This window comes from Phyllostomus discolor, chromosome 8 (assembly GCF_004126475.2).
Source record: "Phyllostomus discolor isolate MPI-MPIP mPhyDis1 chromosome 8, mPhyDis1.pri.v3, whole genome shotgun sequence".
Classification (NCBI taxonomy): Eukaryota; Metazoa; Chordata; class Mammalia; order Chiroptera; family Phyllostomidae; genus Phyllostomus; species Phyllostomus discolor.
The window spans coordinates 20,015,833-20,036,011 of record NC_040910.2 but is presented as its reverse complement, the minus strand read 5'-3'; the positions used below and the strand labels follow the sequence as shown (position 1 = coordinate 20,036,011).

Below are 20,179 nucleotides of genomic sequence, written 5' to 3'. Positions count from 1 at the left end.
AAACAATGGAAGCAACTCATGTGAGGCAGCCTTTGCTATCAGTGTTCCATCTACACATCTCTCCGAAGCCATACTGCCACGGTTCCTAATGCATATCTTGGCATTAAACCAAACCCCGGCCTCAAGTGATAGGAGCTGTGCAGCTATTATCTAAACCAGGAGTTCTCCAACTTTAGCATGTACCAGACTCACCGAAAGGGCTTGTTAAAACACGGGTTTGTGGGCTCCACCTCCCAGTTTCTGAACAGGAGGCCTGAGATGGAGCCTAGTAACGTTCTAATGGGCTCTTAGGTGGGGGTGATTCTGATGCTTCTGGGGGGGGGGGCACCACACCGGAGAACTGAGCCAAACAACATCTATGCTTGCAGCAACAAGCCTAGCAAAAACACACGAGATACTAATATATGGGAGAATATTATCTAGTGTATCAGTAAAAATTAATTACTGCTAAATACTGTAGCCTGAACTTAGACAAAATATTATTTCCATCGCAGGAAGAAATAGAAAAGTCCGCATTTCCATACTCTATATTCAAAGAAGGCATTCAGCACAGGATTCCTTTAAAGAGCAAACTCCCCTGACATATTTCTACAACATGAAGCAAGAACCAACTCCATACTGTAATAAATCCATCTCCAACTTTCACAAAAGCAAGTAATAATTTTTAAAAACCAGTAACTCAGAACAAAGCAGCAGCAGCAGCAGCAACAACAAAAACTACTTATAATCAGTAAGAACAGGATTTCATCTTCAGATGTGAGGGTCTGACACAATGTGTCTCTTCAATGCATTCCAGGCCACCTATGCAGACACTCAGGGTCGAGAAACATAATGCCAATGTTTTCTAAAGGGCTAATTCACTGCCTGGAGGAACTGCCTATTCATAAGAGGAACAGAAAGATTGATTCAAGCTGGCTGCTTTGGAATTTTTATTTGCTCCTTTTTAGAAATTAAAAAAAAAATTCCAAAGCAAAGAAAAGGAAGATGGACATTTTCATAGGTGGAAAGGAATGTCAAGAAGCAGAAAATGGGGAAAAGAGGAAATAGCAAGAGAATCCGGATCAGTCTCGGCTTTATCAAAATCCATGTACAATGTCATGAAAAAAATGGATTCTATATCTTTTATTTTTCCTTCAAAATGAAGTACCATTCACTTTAAAATTTTATATAGTTAAAAAGTCTTGTGAAGAGTCTTTAAAACAGCCCTGGTCAGTGTGGCTCAGTTGGCTGAAGCATTGTCCCCATACACCAAAAGGTTGGGGGTTCAATTCCTGGTCAGGGCACAAACATAGGTTTTGGGTTCGATCCCAGGTCGGGGTGTGTATGGGAATCCACCGATCCATGTTCCTCTCTCACACTGATGTATCTCTCTTTCTCTACCCCCTTCCCCTCTCTCTAAAATCAGTATACATTTTTAAAAATTAAGAAAAGTATCTAAAACATTAAACTTTATCTTTTAAGGCAATACCCAATTTAGGAATCAATTTAAAAAACAATAAACACTATAAAGACATATTTATATATAAAGACAGGAGCCATGTAATTGTCTTAACAATAGAGAAATGCTCAATCAGTATTTCATGGTATGGAGGTGTCACAATTATACAGCCAAAGGAAATGTTTTCAAAGAATTTTTAAGGACACTGTAAAATGCTCAGAGAAAAGAGTTTTTTAAAAGTGGTGACAAAACTGTTGATACATTTGAGAGCCTATCTCTGACCCAAAAATGCACTGACTCCTTGGATTACTCTTAATCAAGATCTACAACTGTTTTAAGTTGTCAGTAGGAGCCTTGATTCAGAAATCAGAATGTCTAACACCAAAGTTAACACTTAAATCTTGATTTAAAAGTAAGACTTCTCCTCTTTTCCACAACAACTGGCTGCCAGGGCTCTTTTGCTGGAGAGGACACATTGTCCTTTCCTTTCCTGGTCTGGAGTTTGTGCTCTCCCTCCAGCCCTGACTGCTGTTTCTCCTTCCTGGCCCCACCCACGCCACCCCGGCTTGGGGAAGGGGAGAAGAAGCAGGTCAAGGGGGTAGAACACATCGTGCTGCTGTTAAGATGCCTCAGTGCTCCCTGGGCCCGACAGACGTGTGAGCTGAATCCTGGCGTGGCCAAGCTCCTGGGTTCTTGGTAGGCTTTCCCGTCGGGTCCCCCTGCCCGTAACCCCCACGATACAGAAGACATGTTCTGTCCCTCTGGGGGGCTACACGCCACGCCACCCCTCACCGCCCCACTCCCTTCTTCTAGCCACTGAACAGAGGGTCAGTCCATACAGCCTCTCAGAGTTAGGTTTCAGTGTCCTCAGGGACAGAGGTTAGCGTAGCTCCAGGTGGGCTCCCATTCTCTCACTGTTGGGTGGGGCTCACATGTGGCCCACGGGGACACCCACATACCCAGTGAACTCCAGGACTGCTGTCCAGCTCCTTACTTTTATAGATTATAGTAATCGACGAGGATCTAACAGCAGATCTACATAGATGTTAAAATTATCTTTACATAAGGTATTGCTTATTTTCCTACTATCTTTCAAGAATAATGGGAGATAATATGCTCACGTTTTACTCCTAAAATTTCCAAAAACTTCTTAGGAGAATTAAGATTGTCCACTATGGAGATTTCTAATGAAAATGCTGCTTGAGTGAAATTTTAAATGTTTTGATCTAATAAGTTATTCAATTTCTTTAAGTAATTTAGTTTTCATTAGAAGCCACCAATCTAAAAAAATTACTTGCTATAAAAAGCATTAAAGTGCTTAATCTCAAATTTAATTTAAATAGGCCAGATTATAAGAAACTCTTCATTAAATTCATAAAGCCAAAGAAAAAGCCATAAAGAGACAACAGTGCTGAGAAACAGTGGTTATGGTACCTGCCCATAAAGGCTTTCTGCTAAAACCATCTTTGTAAGAGAACGCACAGAGCAAGAGCAAGAGCAGAGCGGACTCTACGGACCCCTTTGACAATCCAATATGGAGTCACAGTCAGCCATGACACGTTGAGCAGCAGTATGCCCAAGACCGAGGTAATGGGGTGTAACAGGAACGCCCGTCAGTGGGCCCAGAATGCCCAAACCACAAGTCTGGACACTTGGAAAAGGACTCCATGTGGACACTGATATGAGGGGGCCTGCAGCCCCTTGTGGACTACAAGAACGCAGAGCTTTGACCACCCAGTGCTCAGGCTTGGCTGTGCTACATACAGGTCGAGCTCCACTGGACTTGGGCCGGGGCTGCCGCAGCCTCTCCACCTGGGGACCCGCCGAGGACTGGCACTTCACGGCAGCTGCTCGCTCCGCTCGTTTCTGTCGCACAAGCTGCCCCCGCTCTGTGTAACCCGCATGTGACCCCACTGGCTTGTTGGGGAGGTGTCCCCTGACAGACCTGGCATTGTGGAAAGACACAGACACGCAGGGAGGGATGTTTCCTTGCTCATGACAGAGAATAATGAATGCTCTTTCTTCTTTTTCTATTTCTGCCTCACAAAGCTGAAAGGTTCAAGAAAACTTGGACTTCAAAAAAAATTACAAAAGCAAACTAATTTCTTCTCTTTCAGAGCCTAAATAGCTCTGGCAGAGTAAAGAGAGCACCTAACACTGTTAGATGGTAAACTAACTCAAGAGTGGAAAGCAGCCAAACAAGCTAAGATTTGAAGTACTTTCTTTAAAAAAAAATTTATTTACTTACTTTTTAGGAAGAAGGGAGAGGAGGGAGGGAGAGAAACATCAATGTGTGAGAGATACATCGACTGATTGCCTTTCACATGCCCCCACTTGGGGAGCTGGCCCACAACCCAGGTATGTGCCTGATTGGGAATCAAACCTGTGACCTTTTGGTTCACAGGTTGATGCTCAATCCACTAAGCCACACTAGCCAGGGTGATCTGAGGCACTTTTAAATGTTAAAAATTATTGAAAAGGTGAAATGCATATAGATTTTAAAAAGAAAATAACTAACAAAATTTGAAATTGAGGTTGTTTTGCATCTAATCAAAAGCTATTTTTCAAAAGGATTTATAGTGCAGGAAACATAGTTATAAATAAATATAAATACTAGGGAACCTGAACAAAACCCTATATGTGAATCTGATGAGATGCAGGCCTGGAAGTCTGAAGGATGACCTTTGATCGAGTAAAATGCATATTTAAACAAAAAAAGCACCCAACTAACTGCTATTTCTGTAAAACTTCTAAATACATAAGGCAGCCAAAGAGATTAGAAATATTGAAATATGAAACTGTATAAAATATTGATATGCTTTTTGAGGAAAAAACAGGCCAAACAAACTGAAGTGAGGGCTATCCCGAGACTAAGGGTACATATGACCTTGAGACTGCCACCACCTGGTGGCATGCCATCAGAATTGTAGGGCCAGTGGTTCGTGGAGTAAATCTTTCCTGGGACGGCTGATTTTGGGAGAAAACAGTTGTGACGGAAGAATGCCTGTCATAAACCTGTAACTCATATGAAAAAGTACTGAAGAGTGTTTTGGGCGTGGTGACATTCCATAGTTCTGGAGTCCGTTTTTCAGACTCATCCGGCAAGGTGCTCCGAGAGCAAAGGAGAACAATTCCTAGGAGAAGGTTTAGAAGCTTGGCCCAAAGTTACCTACTACAAAAGCAAAACAAATAAATATCGAAAGTAAATCTCTTAAGTCCTATCATAAAAATTGGCACGTTTCACAGCTGTAGTACTATAACTTTGTATTACTTTTTATTATTTACTAATAAAAATACTCAGTTTATATACTTCCTCTATCTACTACCCACCCCCAATTTTTGAGCCACTTGATCTCAACAAACGTATATTTAACTGTTGATTATCCAAGATGGTGGAGAGAAGTAATAAACATTCACTTTAAAATACATGACTTTTATATTCATAGCGATGAAATTTTGCAGACCCTGGTAGTCGCCTCTCTAAAGCCTTTACCCACAAACTCCAACTCTGTTCAGACTGGGAAGGCAGCGTGCTCAGAGAGAACGGCCCCTCCCGGCCTCACGGGGGAACTGGGGCGGCTTACCCTTCCACCTGAGCATGCGCCTCAGACCTGGCCCATGAGACACACAGGGCAGCCTACGTGGGAAAGGGGCATTCTGAGATTTTCCTCCTCAGTAAAAAAGAGAGAGATGGACAAGAAAGCCCATCTCTCTTCCTGCTTTAGACATTGTCAAGGGAAGACAGAGCAGGTGTCCCAGCTACCTGCACCCAAAACAGAAAGCCAAAAATGTCAGAAGAGCCAGTCCAGACCTGACATCGATGTGTGGCAAGATTAACCAGTCCTGAAAGAGCCCACTTCTCTAAATTTCTTATGTAAGGTAGAAAAAAAACCCTATTATTTAAGTCAATATGGATCTACTTTTCTGTTATTTGTGGCTGAAAATATCCTGATTCATGCATACAAGATGAAAGACTATATATGAAAATACCAACAGTAATTAGTTTTAAATGATAGGATTGCAAGGAATTTACCTTTTTTCCTTTATTCCTTTTCTACAGTGAATGCATTTTACATTTATTAGAGAAAAATGCCAATGTAAATATTTAAAAATAGTACAATACATAGTTTTTGTGGCTCGAGAAGTTCTCACTTGCTAATGTCATGTTAGAGATACAAATCTAAAGTATGCTAAATGGATAGAGAACAGATGGAAAATCCCTAAAGTAGACACTATACATACACCCTAACAGAAAGCTGACCGCTGCACTTAAGTGCCTTGGAATGAGGGAGCTGTTAAGGGGAAAGGACTATGGGTTGGGCCCTTGGAGAGACTCTGCACAGGAATATTTGATCAGTACAGCTTTGAACACGTTGGAATGTGGTTTGCCAACTGGGAAGACTACTGCAGGCAGCAACACGGAACGGACATCAGCCCTAAGGCAGGGAACAGCCCTCTCTGCTGAAACACACCCATCAGGTCGGGCCGCATTTCCCAAAGTGTGTTCCATGCAGCACCAGCCTCTCAGCTCACGAGAGTGGGTCAGGTAAGATGCACAACACATGGTCCAGATGACACCGATTAGCACTTCTGAGAATTGATGTGAAATAACTAGTCCTAACATACTTAGTTGATATAAATCTAGGCAAACAACACTCCAGTCTTCCTAATTACAAAGAAGGGTTAGTGTCTTCTTTCCATGAGAATCTCGTTTTTGAAGAACTACCATTTAGAAGAACGACCATCCGTGAGATTTCACTAGCCTGTGCAGCCCCATGTTAAGGTAATATATGTTTTCTGTTAAGATTACCGAAACAGAGAAAAGTGACTCAAATCCAGGCCACCTCCCTTGTCATACTACGGATCCTGGGCTGATCTCCAGCGTTCTGTGCTCAGTCCCTTTCCCTTCTCGCTCCGCACACTCTTCCTGGGAAGTCTCATCTACTCCCACGGCTCCCACTGCCACTTCCGTCCCTTCGATTTCCCCGTTTTTGTCTCCTGCCTATGCCTGTGCACCGAGATCCACCTCCATCCACTCGGCTCCCTACTGAGCATCTCTACAGAAATGTAGAGAGATAGGCGACTCATATTCAGGGTGTTCGAAATTCAGCTCATCGCCCAAACCTGCTCCTCTGTGTCTTCTAGACTCTGAGACCACTATGCACTTAGTCACCCAAACCACCTGGCAGTTATATATTTTTTCCTCTCCCTTTTTTCCACGTCCAGTTGGTCTCAAACCTCTGTTGATGCTACTACATACTGATACCTCTCACGTCTCTCCCCTTCTTCCATCCCCACTGCCACAATCTTTCTTGGCTTAGACATCTCCGGTCCAGAATTCTGAACTGGCGTCCTCACCGCCTCCCATCTGCTGCGGCAGTTATCTTCAGTGCCCGCCCACTGGATGGTTTCCCAGCCCTGAATAATGAAGTCCAGACTCCTCGGCCTGGCTTTAAGGCTCTCCGTAATCCTGCTCCTGCCACTGGCCAGCCTAATGACCTGCTGTTACCCCTCCTGTAACCCCACACACTAGTCACGCCAAATTGTTCACAGCTTTCTGAATGCCATTCATTTTATATCTTTGTGTTTTAACACGCTGGCCTGGGTGGATCTTCTTGCTCCTCTAACAGACCCCAACCTGTCCACTAACCAGTGATACATGTATATATCTATATATCCCCACTTCAAAAACCTTTTCTTCTGGGAAACTTTTTATCACCCCCTTCTCAGCAGAGCTTAGTACTTCCTTGTGCTTTATTTCTTTTGTAGAGCGCCTTGCTTGCACGGCAGACATCCTCTGAGGCAGGCATATCTTGATCACGTTCACTGCCAGCACAGAATGCGGTGCCCGAGACACGCAGAGACCTAATAAACGCTGATGAGTGAACGCGTAAATCAGGTCGGCACCGCCCGGTTTCTGCCCGATGGCGGCGTACTTGGTCTAGGAGGTTATCTCCGGGTCAGCTTTTCTCTTCCTTCCAGTCCACAACATACAACAGTAAAGATGATTTTCATTAGCTGGTAACGACTACAGTAATCTAGATTTTTTAAAATCCAGCCTTTCTATATATAGAAATAATGAAGCATGAATTTTAATTACTGTCATAACCTATGCTACCTGACCCCGACGTTCAGAGAAGACAGACAGACAGACGGCATGTGTTCCCCATCCACACCCGAAGACAGGCAACAAACGGGAAATCCGTGTTTAGATAAAAATCCGCCTGCTTACTTTAAAATCTGAACTTTACAGACCCAGAGTGTACACTACTAATGGCTGCAGACTCTACCTCCTAAACTCCCCCGGCCTGTCCATTACCCCCAACCCGAGGTCCAGAGCCTTCGTGTAAGACTTCCTCATCTCCGAGCTGGACGCTTTCACAGTGCACACTCCTCCACGCCGTCTTTCTAAAATAAGGCTCTCGTGATCTCACTCCCCTACTCAAAAGTCTTCAGCCCAGATACACAGGGCCCTTCATTACCAGCACCTGCCTCCTGGTCTAGTTACAGTTCGCACATCCCGCACGCACAGTGGAGTGGCACGAACACAACTCAAGGCTCTCTCACACGCCACGGCGTCCCACTCACACCATGATGGAGATCTTTGCATATGATAACACAAGCTAAGGCACGTATTACGTACTAGTCATTGTTGTAAGTAAGCAGTTGCATAAAACATTTAATTATCCTAACTACCTTAGGAAGTAAAAAATTAGCAACATTTGGTGGATGAGAAAACAGAAGTATAAGAAGCTTCTAGTAAGTGGAGGAAGTTGGATTTGAGTTTGCAATCTGGGTCTAGAGTCCACTCTTAAACCATTACACGATACTGCCTTACCATGCTGGCCTCTGCACCCAGAACGCCCTGCACCCTAACTACCTTATCATCTCCCATACATGTCTCCAGAACCAACTTAACTGTCTCCTTCCTTAACTGTTAAGCCTTTCCTCAGCAGGGGCACCCCCTTTGCACCCCTCCCCTGCACACATCGCACATACTGCAATGATTCGTTGGCACATGTGTCTCACCAGACTGTGAGGCCCTGGAGGACAGGAACTACTAATTTACTCTTATGTCCCTCTCATCGGTCACAGTGCCTACCAGGGCAGGCATTCCCTACACAATTACTGACCTCAAAGAATTTCAGTAGAGGTAACGCCTATTTTTTTCCAAAAGCATTTCAAGTTGTCCATCCACACAGTCCAACAGCAAACCTATTCTTTATTCATTTAATTTTAGCAATAGAAAATTCTCTATACTCATTTCTAAACACCGGTAAAAACATTTGTTTAATTATCCTAAGAATCTATTAGTGTCTTCCAAAACCAATACACTATATCTGAAATCCAGCTTAATGTCGATGTCCAAATGTAAACCAACTCCTAGAAAATCTGCCCCTTCCCCACCTTCCACTGGTAATAAATGGGTTTGAAACCAGAACTTGGATGAAGAACTATGGGCGATCTTAGCAGAGCAGGAAAACGAAAGAGTATGATTTCTATCATTTTGACCCTTAAAATAAAAAATCAGTTAAAAACTGCTACACACTAGTTTGCAGCACTAATGAAATTCTCTGAATCAGTGGATGGTTATTAGTAGATGGTTATCATTGCCTTGTCTCCTTTCATTCTCATTCACTTCTCAAGTATCTGCCATATGCCAAGGACTGTGCTACTGGCTACTGAGGACTCAGAGACGGGGCTGTGCAAACTAACAAGCAGCAGGGTGTGGCAGACCGGAGTCGGTTCAGGGAGCTAATTCAGCAAAGGAAAGGAGTGGGCCAGTCAGAACGGAGTGTGGAAGCAAGGGCAGCAAGGGCAGGGACAAGAACACAAAAGCAAAAGCATACTGAAATGCTGTTCCTTTTGGGAAAAGTCTAGTGCTTTTGTGAAAGGCTTAAAAAAGGGCATTTCTAATCAGCAGTGGTCAGTTATTTCCCAGACTGGCAGTGACTTCAGCAGCACGTCAAACACAACAGCAGCGACACTGCTCTGAGTCATTCCCTTGAAGTTAAGACTGTTCCTTCATTGTTAAAAGCTACTTGAAAGGGGCAAAGAAAGGGAGAAAATCAGAGGATGATGGGAAGAGTTATTTATCCTAACACACCCTGTCTTGTTTATCCGTATGAAAAATGTTCAGAAAAACCACACACAGGCACACACACACAGTAACTGAACGTCATTATCACACTGAAATAATTAGCAAGTTTCAGCCAAGACTCTTAAATGGTTGTCAAGAAAAAAAATCATTTCTTGACCTTTAACAAGTTCCATACACTCTTCAGGACAGGGAGCAATGCCATTTTGTCTGGGAGTTCCACACTAGAATTAAATTTTAAGTCACACAAAAATTCACAACAAAATTAGAACAATGACATGAGAAAAGGATCTGATAGTTTATACTTTCTGTTGAGCCAAACAGCTATTTCTACAATCACCCAAATACTGTAACATATTTACATATATGTCAGAAGAACTAACAGATTTAAACATATACTACCATTTTGTTCATCTCCACATAAAGCTTTTCTTGCCCATTAAAGTTATTAATTTATGTAAATGGACTTCAGGAATGCATCTGTGTAACAGCTATTTAGAGGATCTAGCTTAACTTTTTCTACCCAACCCAAATATTTATTTCAGCTTTGCAGAAAATCATATATTTTCAGCAATATTAGGAATACTATACTACATACAGTGAGGGAGAATTTTTTTGTGCTTAATATTATAATGTAATGGCACTATTTTCTAAGCTTCTAATTAGATCAGGAAAAAAATATAAAAATAATCTGGCAAGGAAATTTTCAACTTTCCCTCCTTGATGTATATGATAAAAATCAAACCAACCATTAAAACATCCCCAAACAGGCCCTCAATCTAATTTCTAATTCTCCCATTACTATACAACCAAAAAATTGCACATTCTTTGCACGCTGGTCACCAACAATTCACTGAATGCAATCTGCTTTAAAGTTTTGTTTATCTGTTGTCTGGAGCAAGGACTATGGAGCCAGAATGCCTGGATTTGCATCCTGCTTCACCCTCCACTAATGCTATCACCTCCAGCAAGTTGTTTAATCTCTGGTGCCTCAGTCTTTTCACATGCAAAATGGAGTTAGTACCCACCTCATGCAGTTGTAAGAATCAAATGACATAAAACATGTAAAAGCTCTGCTATGATCTGAATGTTTGTGTCCTCCTCAAATTCCTATATTGAAGTCCTAACCCCGAGAGAGGTAGTGGTATTAGTAGGAGGGGCCTCTGGGAGGTGCTTAAGCCTGAGGGTCAAGTCCTTGTGAATAAGGTTAGTGCCCTTATGAAAGAGTATCCAGAGAGATGCAGAGCCCCTTCCACCACGTGAGGTTTGTAAACTGAGAAATCAGTAACCCAGAGAGGACTCCTACCTGACCAGTCCCCAAAACTGTGAGAAATAAGTCTCTGCCTTTTGTCAGCTGCCCGGCCTGTGGTATTTCGTTACAGCAGTCCGAAGTAACGAAAATGAGCTCTTAGAACGGTGCCCGGCTACATGCTCAATACATTCTGGCTGTCATTGTAACGTAAGCATCAGTGGCCTCCTCGGCCCCCTCGTAATTTCCCACCCACCTAAATCTATTACGATCTCTGCTCAAAGTAATTGTTTCTAAGAAGTTTCCCTTAACTACAGGGATTTAGAAAAATACTACCATCCTCTAAATTCGTGTGACAATCAGGACCTGTAGCAAAAATAGTCTTCGGCATTGATCTCATATAATTGAATTTTACACAATTAATTAAGTTTTCATAAAAAATTAACTATGTCTTTTCATAAAAAGTTAACTACATAAGCTATTTACCTTGCACTACCAAATAAAGTGTAAATCATCTCAACATGAAATACATACTCCATTATTTTATATCACCCAAAAAACTTGTCACGGTGTGTGCAGAGAACAGCCACACAGTAAGTATCGGTAGAAGTATTAGTAGTTAATCCTCCCCACACACAACTAATGGCTTGTTTGCTAGCTTAGAAATGTTAAAGAGAAACCTAAATTATAATCATGAGGCTTTTTTTAGACTGTCTTTAATAATGGTCAATACATACAACTGAAAAAAAAAAGGGAGGAAAAAAATGTGTTTCCTGATTTAATTTTCAGATCTACTACAAAAATGTCTATTCTCAAGAGACGAATACATTCCTGCACATAATTGAAATCACTGGCAGAACCAAAGAAGAGATTGATGGGGGAAAGAAATTAAGAGTCCTCCCTCTCTCTAATCTGGAAGTAATTAACAAGAAACTCAAAGGAAATTCACATTTTACTTTGGCAATGTGTTGAATAAAGGGATCCTTCAGTGCAACCTTGAATTTGGAATCTGGTTCAATTCAACATTAACTGAGTGCCTTCCATCTTTATGTAAGTCCCACCATCTCTTGCAGCATTTTTTATCTCCACAACTCATTCAAGCAGTTAGCCACATAGCACTTTCACCTCTTCCGTGTGCATGTGTATTAGCTTCAGCGCAGGTTACAAGCTCTTTCTTACCAAGCGTGGATTTTGAATTCTACTTTTTCTCGTATCTGGTAAAATGTTTTGTACATAGCAGCCCCTGACCCGTTTCGACTGAACACATAAACTTGCAGCACACACTCCTGGATGCGTACTAATGTGACTGAACCTGTGGCCGCCACATGCTGAGTGCCCACTTCCACCAGGCACTTCACACGTCACTTAAAGCTGCACCACAGCCCTTTGAAACTGGTATCATCTCTCTTCTACAAATTGTGAAACTGAGACTTGAAAGCAATTTTTCCAAGATCCTACAATTAGTAAGAAGTGAAACCTGACTTAAATCCATGCCTGATTTCTAACTTTCTTTCTATTAAGCTGTATCGCCTCTCTAAAATAGTAAGCAATCCTCAGAGCCATGATTGAGGGGGCAGAGTATGCCATCGACGTGACTTCTCCAAGTTTGGGGAAAGAATACAGTAGGTTTAGATCAGTGAAATGGCACTATTTGTTTGTTTGTTTGCTTGATAACAAACGCTAACAGCTATCAGCCTTTCACAAATGACATATCAGAATCTCACTCATCTACTTCTGGAGTGCTTAAAATGGACAATACTAAACACACTACCTATGTGTCAGCCCCTGACTTGACCTCTGGTTTCTGAACAGGTGTGTGAGGGTAAGCTTTGACCTCCAGTTTGCAAACAAGGGTGGGGAGAGAGGGGTGCGTCACAGAACACATTGGATGCCAACTCTCAGACCAGCAGGGAGGAGTATATTGACAGTAACTAATTAGAACATCCTATTCCTCAACCATTCAGTATAAATAAACATATTGTGCTTACTTTTTAGAAGTACATTCATATTCTAGCATACTAGCAAGAATCTCTTGCTTATTCCTATTAATGTTTGCCAAGCTCCTCTGCTTGCTTAGTCGAGACTGTGCTAAATCCAGAGGCGAGGAAATGAAAAACGTACATTTGGCCTTTTTCCTCAAAGTCACAGTTTCTCGGTCATGTGAAATCAACCAAGAAATGCTTAATGAGCACCTGTTACACCCAATTTCAGGCATGAATAATTGCCTGGAAGAAAGTAAGTTATAACACCAGAAACACCAACCATAAAGAAACAAATGGATAAAATAGACTTCATCAAAATTAAGTACTTCTGCTCTTCAAAACAGTTAAGAAAATAAAAAGATGAACTACAGACTAGGAGAAAAACATTTGGAAAGCATTTATTTGAGATAGAATTTATATCCATTAAGTACAGAGAACTGTCTAAACTCAGTAATAAAAACGACTCAATTTTTTAAGAGACAGAAAGATCTGTACAGACACGTCATCCGTGAAGGTACATGGGTGACAAATGAACTCATGCAAGGATGCTCAAGATCACTAGTCAACAGGGAAATGGGAAGTAAAACCACGCGATATCACGATACACGTTTTAGAATGGGTATCGTACCAAGCATTAATCAGGATGTGGAGGGACTGGAACTCTCACGCATTGCTAGTGGGAATATAAAATCATATAACACTATGAAAAACAGTTTGCCAATCTCTTAAAAAGTTAAACATACGCCTACCATATGATCCAACTATTTCATTCCAAGGTTATTTTCCAACTATAAATGAAAACAAACATTCATACAAAGACTTGTATATGAATATTCATAGCAGCTTTATTTCTAATAACCCCAAACTAAAACAAACAAAAAATCCGAATGTCCATCAACAGGTAAACAAACTATTGTACATGCATACAACGGAGGACCACTCAACAATAAAAACAAATGATGAATATATAAGCAACATAGATACATCTTAAAATAATTATGCTGAGTAAAAGAAGCCAGGAAAAACAGGACAGACTGTATGATTCCATTTATAGAACACTCTAGGAAAGATAAACTAATGCATAGTGACAAAGAGCAAACCAGTAGTTGCCTGGGGGTGGGGGCAGGGGAACAGCGCAGGGAAGGGCGGGAGAGAAAAGCTGAAAAAGGGAATAAAAAAACTTTCTGGGGTGACAGGTAAGTCATTATCTTGACTGGGGTGATAGTTTCATGAACATATACATATGTCAAAACTTATCAGTTTATAAACTTTAAATACAAGCAGATTTTGTTTGTCAATAGTTCCTCGATAGAGTTATTTTAAAAACTAACCAAGAAGAGAACACATATACGTGTGAAAAGTTAAAAGAAGAGAAAATCTGTGGCATGTATCCTTAAGCTACGGGAGTTCAAGGTTTCTCAGGAGAGATGTTTAGAAATGGCTAAGTAGAAATGAAGGACGAGGGAATTTACAAAGAGGAAGGAAGCCAGAACAAAAACTCATGAAGACAGACAGACACAGTAAGGCCTAAAAGTAAATTGCCTGCATGAAGTTTTTAATTGCATAACCATTTTAAAAAATTGCTGAGTGATAAATACACATGTTGTGTCCTCACAGGAAAAAAATGCAGCATCACATTTAAGAGATGAAACATGGCAAAAGATCTGAACAGATAGATCTCTAAGAAAGATACACAAATGGTCAGTAAACACATGAAAAGATGTTCAACATCCTTAGTCATCAGGGAAGTGGAGATCAGAGCAACGAGATACCACTTCACACCCGCCAATCAGAAAGTCAGGTAATGACAAGTTTCCGTGCGAAAGTGGTGAAAGCTTCATACACTGCTGATGGGAATGCAGAAGAGCGCAGCTGCTTTAGAAAACAGTCTGGAAGTCCTTCAAACGATGAAACGTATTATCATCTGACTCAGCAATTCCCAAGATGAATGAAAGCATATGTCCACACAAAAACTAACACAAAACAGGATAATGAGAGAAACTGTATTTGGTAGGGAGGAGGGGGTGGGTTTCAGGGAACTCTCTGTTCCTTGCCATCAATTCTTCTACAAACCTAAAAAGGAACTAAAATACTCGAACACAATATCATGGTATGTGGGAAGACGAAGGTTAAGACATCCTAAGATGTACATATATATATATATATATATATATATATATTTTTTTTTTTTTTTTTAAGATTTTATTTATTTTTAGAGTGAGGGGAAGGGAGGAAGAAAAACATTGCTGTGTGAGAGAAACCTCAGCCAGGGACCGAACTGACAACTCAGGCTTGTGCCCTGAGCAGAAATTGAACCAGCAACCTTTTCATCTGCAGAACAACATCCAACAAGCTCAGCCATGTGGGTCAGGGCCTCAGGCCCTTATATTGTTTGGGAGAAAGCGATGTTGGTATCTTTACGCATTAAGTCAAATAACGTATGTGAACAATTTAACAGAAACCATTAAATAAAAAGATTAAGTGGAACGAATTTCCTATGAGGTAAATCTATTATTTTTAACTGTGGTGGCTTACCTGAGACTCCAGAACCTCCAACTTCCGTTTCCTCGCATGGAGAGCTTTGCTCGGAAAGGCCCAATAGTAATTGGACGTTCCGATCCGCTCACAGTCCACCATACCATCATCCACTAGGCTTTGAAGAACTTCTTTCACTGACATGGCAGCTGAAAGAGACAATTTTTAAACATTTATTATAAATGAGATTAAAAGGCCATTAACAGGAAATACAACAGATATTATAGATCAAGAGTTAGTAAGTTCATCAAGTACAACAGCATAAACAATAAAATATTTTTAAAAAGAGTTAATAAATAAGGAGCTTTAAGGAGCAATGGACACCTACAAATGTGCACAGTCAGTGAACGGGGAGAATGTTCAACCCCGTTAATAGTTAGAAAAATGTAAAACAGCAGTGAGATAGGATGTTTTGACTGCCAAATTAAAAACACTGAAAGACACACAAAAGGACTCAGGGAAATGGGTGCTCTCAACACGGGCGGAAAACCCACGGTGGCACGGAGCTAAAGGTGTGGGTTTACGAGTGCCTTTTATGTGGAAGTGCCCCTTGTATACACTCAGCCAAAGAAAATAGTGATGGACACACATAAGGGTTCTTGTCAAAGCACTGTTTTCAATAGTAAAAAGCTGGAGACCAGTCCAATAACTGGACGTTTAAAAATATTTGGTTGTGATGGGATACTATGCGATTATTAAGTTTATGCTACAAAATGTTTAATGGCATGCTATACATACATTCAAAATTATGTAGAATGTATTATATCAAAAGGTAGTTAAAAAACAGTATACACCAATGTGAAGTGATTACCTTTGAATGACAGATTAAGAAGCAATTTTTATTTCCTTCTTTTTGCTTATTTTCTTATTTTTTAACAATAAACATGTATTACCTTTTTTGTTAAGAAAACTAAAAACAAAGCCCCGGCTGGCGTAGCTCAGTGGATTGAGCACGGGCTGGGAACCAAAGTGTCCCAGGTTCGATTCCCAGCCAGGGTACATTCCTGGGTTGCAGGCCATAACCCCCAGCAACCGCACATTGATCTCTCTCTCTCTCTCTCTCCCTCCCTCCCTCCCTTCTCTCCCTAAAAATAAAGAAATAAAAATCTTTAATAATAATAATAATAATAATAATAAAATTTTAAAAAAAGAAAACTAAAAACTATTATGAAAAATTAAATAATAAATAAAGACATAAACTAGATATTATGGTTAGGGGTAAGTTTAAAAATCAAAAAAGTAGCACATTAAAATACAAAGTAATGTTTCACAAATGTATGAAATTCATGAACACTTCTTACTTTCTATTTTTTTTACTTTCCATTAAATAAAACCGTACCAAGAAATTATCCATATTTTAATGTCCATTTTAATTTTTTCCTAGAGATCACCAAATATAATAAAATCTATTAGAAAATTAAAGGTTTAATAAATAAATAAAATTGACACCAAATACGTAAAACATTTAATCTCATTGAAGAAGTAAAAACTAAAATAAAATGTCAAAGAATTCTAAAGTGAAAACACAGTTCTGGGAAATGAATGTGAGTTTGATTTGGTATATCCTTTACTGGTGTAATTTGAGAATACATATAAAAAGCCTAGGACTACACAAGTCTCTATTTTCTATTCTATTTCCTTCTGCAGTCATGAGACGTGGAAACAGTTTGAGGGGGGGAGGAAGGGATGAACAGGCAGGGCACGGAGGACTTTTCGGGCAGTTGGGACACTCTGTACTACACCATGTGAAGGACTGTGTGGTCATGCGTTTGTCCAAACCCACAGGATGTACACCACTGATAGTGAACCCTAGTGTAACCCATGGACTTTTGGGGATTGTGCTGTGTCCCTGCAGGTTCGTAACTGTGACAAATGTACCACTGGTGCGTGATGTTGATAATAGAAGCTATGCACGCTGGGGGCAGGAGATAGGAATTATAGGAGAAATCTCTGTACTTTCCTCCCAAATTTTCCGTGAACCTGAAACTGCTCTATAAAACTAGTCTTTTAGGAAAAAATTTATGCATAGCATGTTAATCACCCATTCATTTCAGCAGCAAAGATTTGGGAATGAGCCAGATGTCCAACAACAGGAAACGGGCTCAGCAAATCACGGCACGGTAGGTGCTCACAGACTCAGACATGGGGAGATGCCGCTGTTGGGCATCATTCTTCAAGGCAAGTGACACAGGTACATGGGGATGATGAAAAGCCACGTGACAAAAACACATGAGCACAAAACCATGTGTGCAGCAGAGTTCCGTCTCAGTGAAATGGACAAACACACACATACAGAGACAAACAGACCCGAAGAATAAGATAGCTAACTACACTCGAGTGTTCACAGCAGTGGTCTCAGAATAGAAAGATGACGGACAAGTTTTATTTTCATCACATCCCTTATAGTTTCTAAATCTGTTAAAATAAGCAAGTAGTTTCTCTAATCAGAAAAGTTTTTTTAAATGTATAATACGTAGTGGGTTCAACAGTGACCCCTCCAAGGATAACCCCCAGAACCTGTGAATGTGACCTTGTTCATTAAAGGCATCTGTACAGATATGATTAAGGATCTCAAGGAGAAGTCATCCTGGGTTTAGGATGGGCCCCAAATCCAATGACACGTGTCCTCACGAGAGATGAAAGGGGAAAAGAAGGAGGGGAGGGCCACGTGAAGACGGAGGCAGGGATCAGAACAATGTTTCTGTGCACTAGGCCCTGCAGACAGCACGGCAGACAGCCCTGCAGACAGCCCCGGGAGCGAGGAGAGGACCATGGATCTGATTCTGCCTCGGAGCCTCCCGAAGGAGCCCACCCTGTGGACTCCTGGATTTTTGACTTCTGGTCTCCAGAACTATGAGAAGGTAAATTTCGATTGTGTGAAGCTACCAAGTTTGTGATAATTTGCTACCACAGAAAACTAATACGCCGTGTAAAGACAAAAAGTCACATTTAACAAATATTAAAACATATGTGAACAGCTTTTACTCTTGAAGTACATTATACCCATACACAGATAAATGTGGAATTTGTGCACGTACATACGTGCCTGTGTGTCCACAGGCATGCATGCATATTCCATTTTAACTTTCCTACAGCGGATACTCCAAACACAGGAATCATGGCTGTAGCCCGAGGACATCATGTAAAGACTTTTAGAAACATTCATCTCTAGAATTTATATTTCTGTAAAATGAAAGACCATAGCAGGAAAGACGGGCGATATTTCCCTTAATGTCCCCAAATGCCTTTGATACTTACTAATGCCTTTTTCTTTGGGAGCAATCTTCTCCATGTCTTTTAATTGAAATACATCTTTCTGTTTTAAAAAAATATTCAGAGATGTAAAACATGCTTTTATACTATATATTTATCATAACTATGTTCATAAAACATTGTATTAAAAAACTATGCCTGGAAATGAATAAGTGCAATAGAATTAAGCATTTTGGAGCTAGAAGAAACCACGAGTATCTTCAATAGGAATTAAAATGGACAGGTTTTGTATAAACATACAATTCTTTTTTTTTTAAATTTACGATCTTAACCATTTTTTAAAAGATTTTATTTATTTATTTTTTGAGAGAGGGGAAGGGAAGGAGAAAGAGAGAGAGAGAGACATCAATGTGTGGTTGTCTCTCATGTGGCCCCCACTGGGGACCAGGCATGTGTCCTGACTGGGAACTGAACCAGTGACCCTTTGGTTCACAGCCCATGCTCAATCCACTGAGCCACACCAGCCAGGGCTAAAGAAATACGTATCTTTTAAAGATTTTATTTATTTATTTTAGAGAGATGGGGAAGGGAGGGAGAAAGAGAGGGAGTGAAACATCAATGTATGGTTGCCTCTAGCACACCCCATACTATGGATATGGCCTGCAACCCAGGCATGTGCCCTGACTGGGAATCAAACCAGAGATGCTTTGGTTCACAGGCCTGAGCTCAATCCACTGAGCTACACCAGCCAGGGCTTGAACATACAATTTTTAAAGTCCCTGGAGAACACCTTCCCATTGAAGTATAACAACTAATTAAGATGAACCATTTGTTAACAAGAGATAATCCAGCTTCTCTGACATTGATTTTAAGTGCCAGAATGGGAATGAGAGGACACACTCAGCAATACATCTGATAAGGGGTTAATATCCAAAATTTGTAAAGAACTTATAAAACTCAACACCAAAAACAAGCCCAAACCAACAAACAATTCAATTGAAAATTGGGCAAAGGACCTGAACAGACGTTTCTCCAAAGAGGACTCACAGGTGGCTATTAAAAATACGAAAAGATGCTCAACATCATGAATCATCAGAGAAATGCAAATTAAAACCACAATGAGATATCACCTCACAGCTTCAGAATGGCTATCATCAATAAATCAACAAACAAGTCCTGGTGAGGATAGGGAGAAAGGGGAACCCTTTTGCACCATTGGTGGGAATGCAGACTGGTGCAAACACTGTGAAAAGCAGTATGGAGATAACTCAAAAAATTAAAAATGGATCTGCCTTTCAACCTAGTGATCTCACTTCTGGAAATACATTCAAAGAAATCCAAAACACTAATTTGAAAGAACATAAGCACCCCTGTGTTCATTGCAGCATTATTTACAATCACCAAGAAATGGAAGCAGCCCAAGTGTCCATCAGTAGATGAGTGGAAAAAACAACTATGGGACATTTACACGATGGAATTCTACTGGGCCGTAAAAAAGGAAATTTTACCCTTTGCGACAGTATGGATAGACCCGGTGAACATTATGCTAAGTGAAATAAGTCAGAGAAAGACAAATACCATATCACTTCACTTATAAGTGGAGTCTAAGAACAAACTGAACTAACATGCAAAACAGAGACAGACTCACAGATGGAGAGCAGGCT

At 40.7% G+C, this 20,179-nt stretch overlaps 1 protein-coding gene across 1 annotated transcript in view; it reads right to left on the bottom strand.

Annotated features, from left to right (window-relative positions):
- The window catches only part of MND1 (meiotic nuclear divisions 1), a 50,204-nt gene that overhangs the window by 20,269 nt on the left and 9,756 nt on the right, over positions 1–20,179 (bottom strand). The window contains exons 3-4 of the mRNA XM_028521732.2: positions 18,561–18,618; positions 15,303–15,451 (exon numbers count right to left, since the gene is read on the bottom strand). Coding sequence (XP_028377533.1) covers positions 15,303–15,451; positions 18,561–18,618 — 207 coding nt within the window. The remainder of the gene's footprint in view (positions 1–15,302; positions 15,452–18,560; positions 18,619–20,179) is intronic.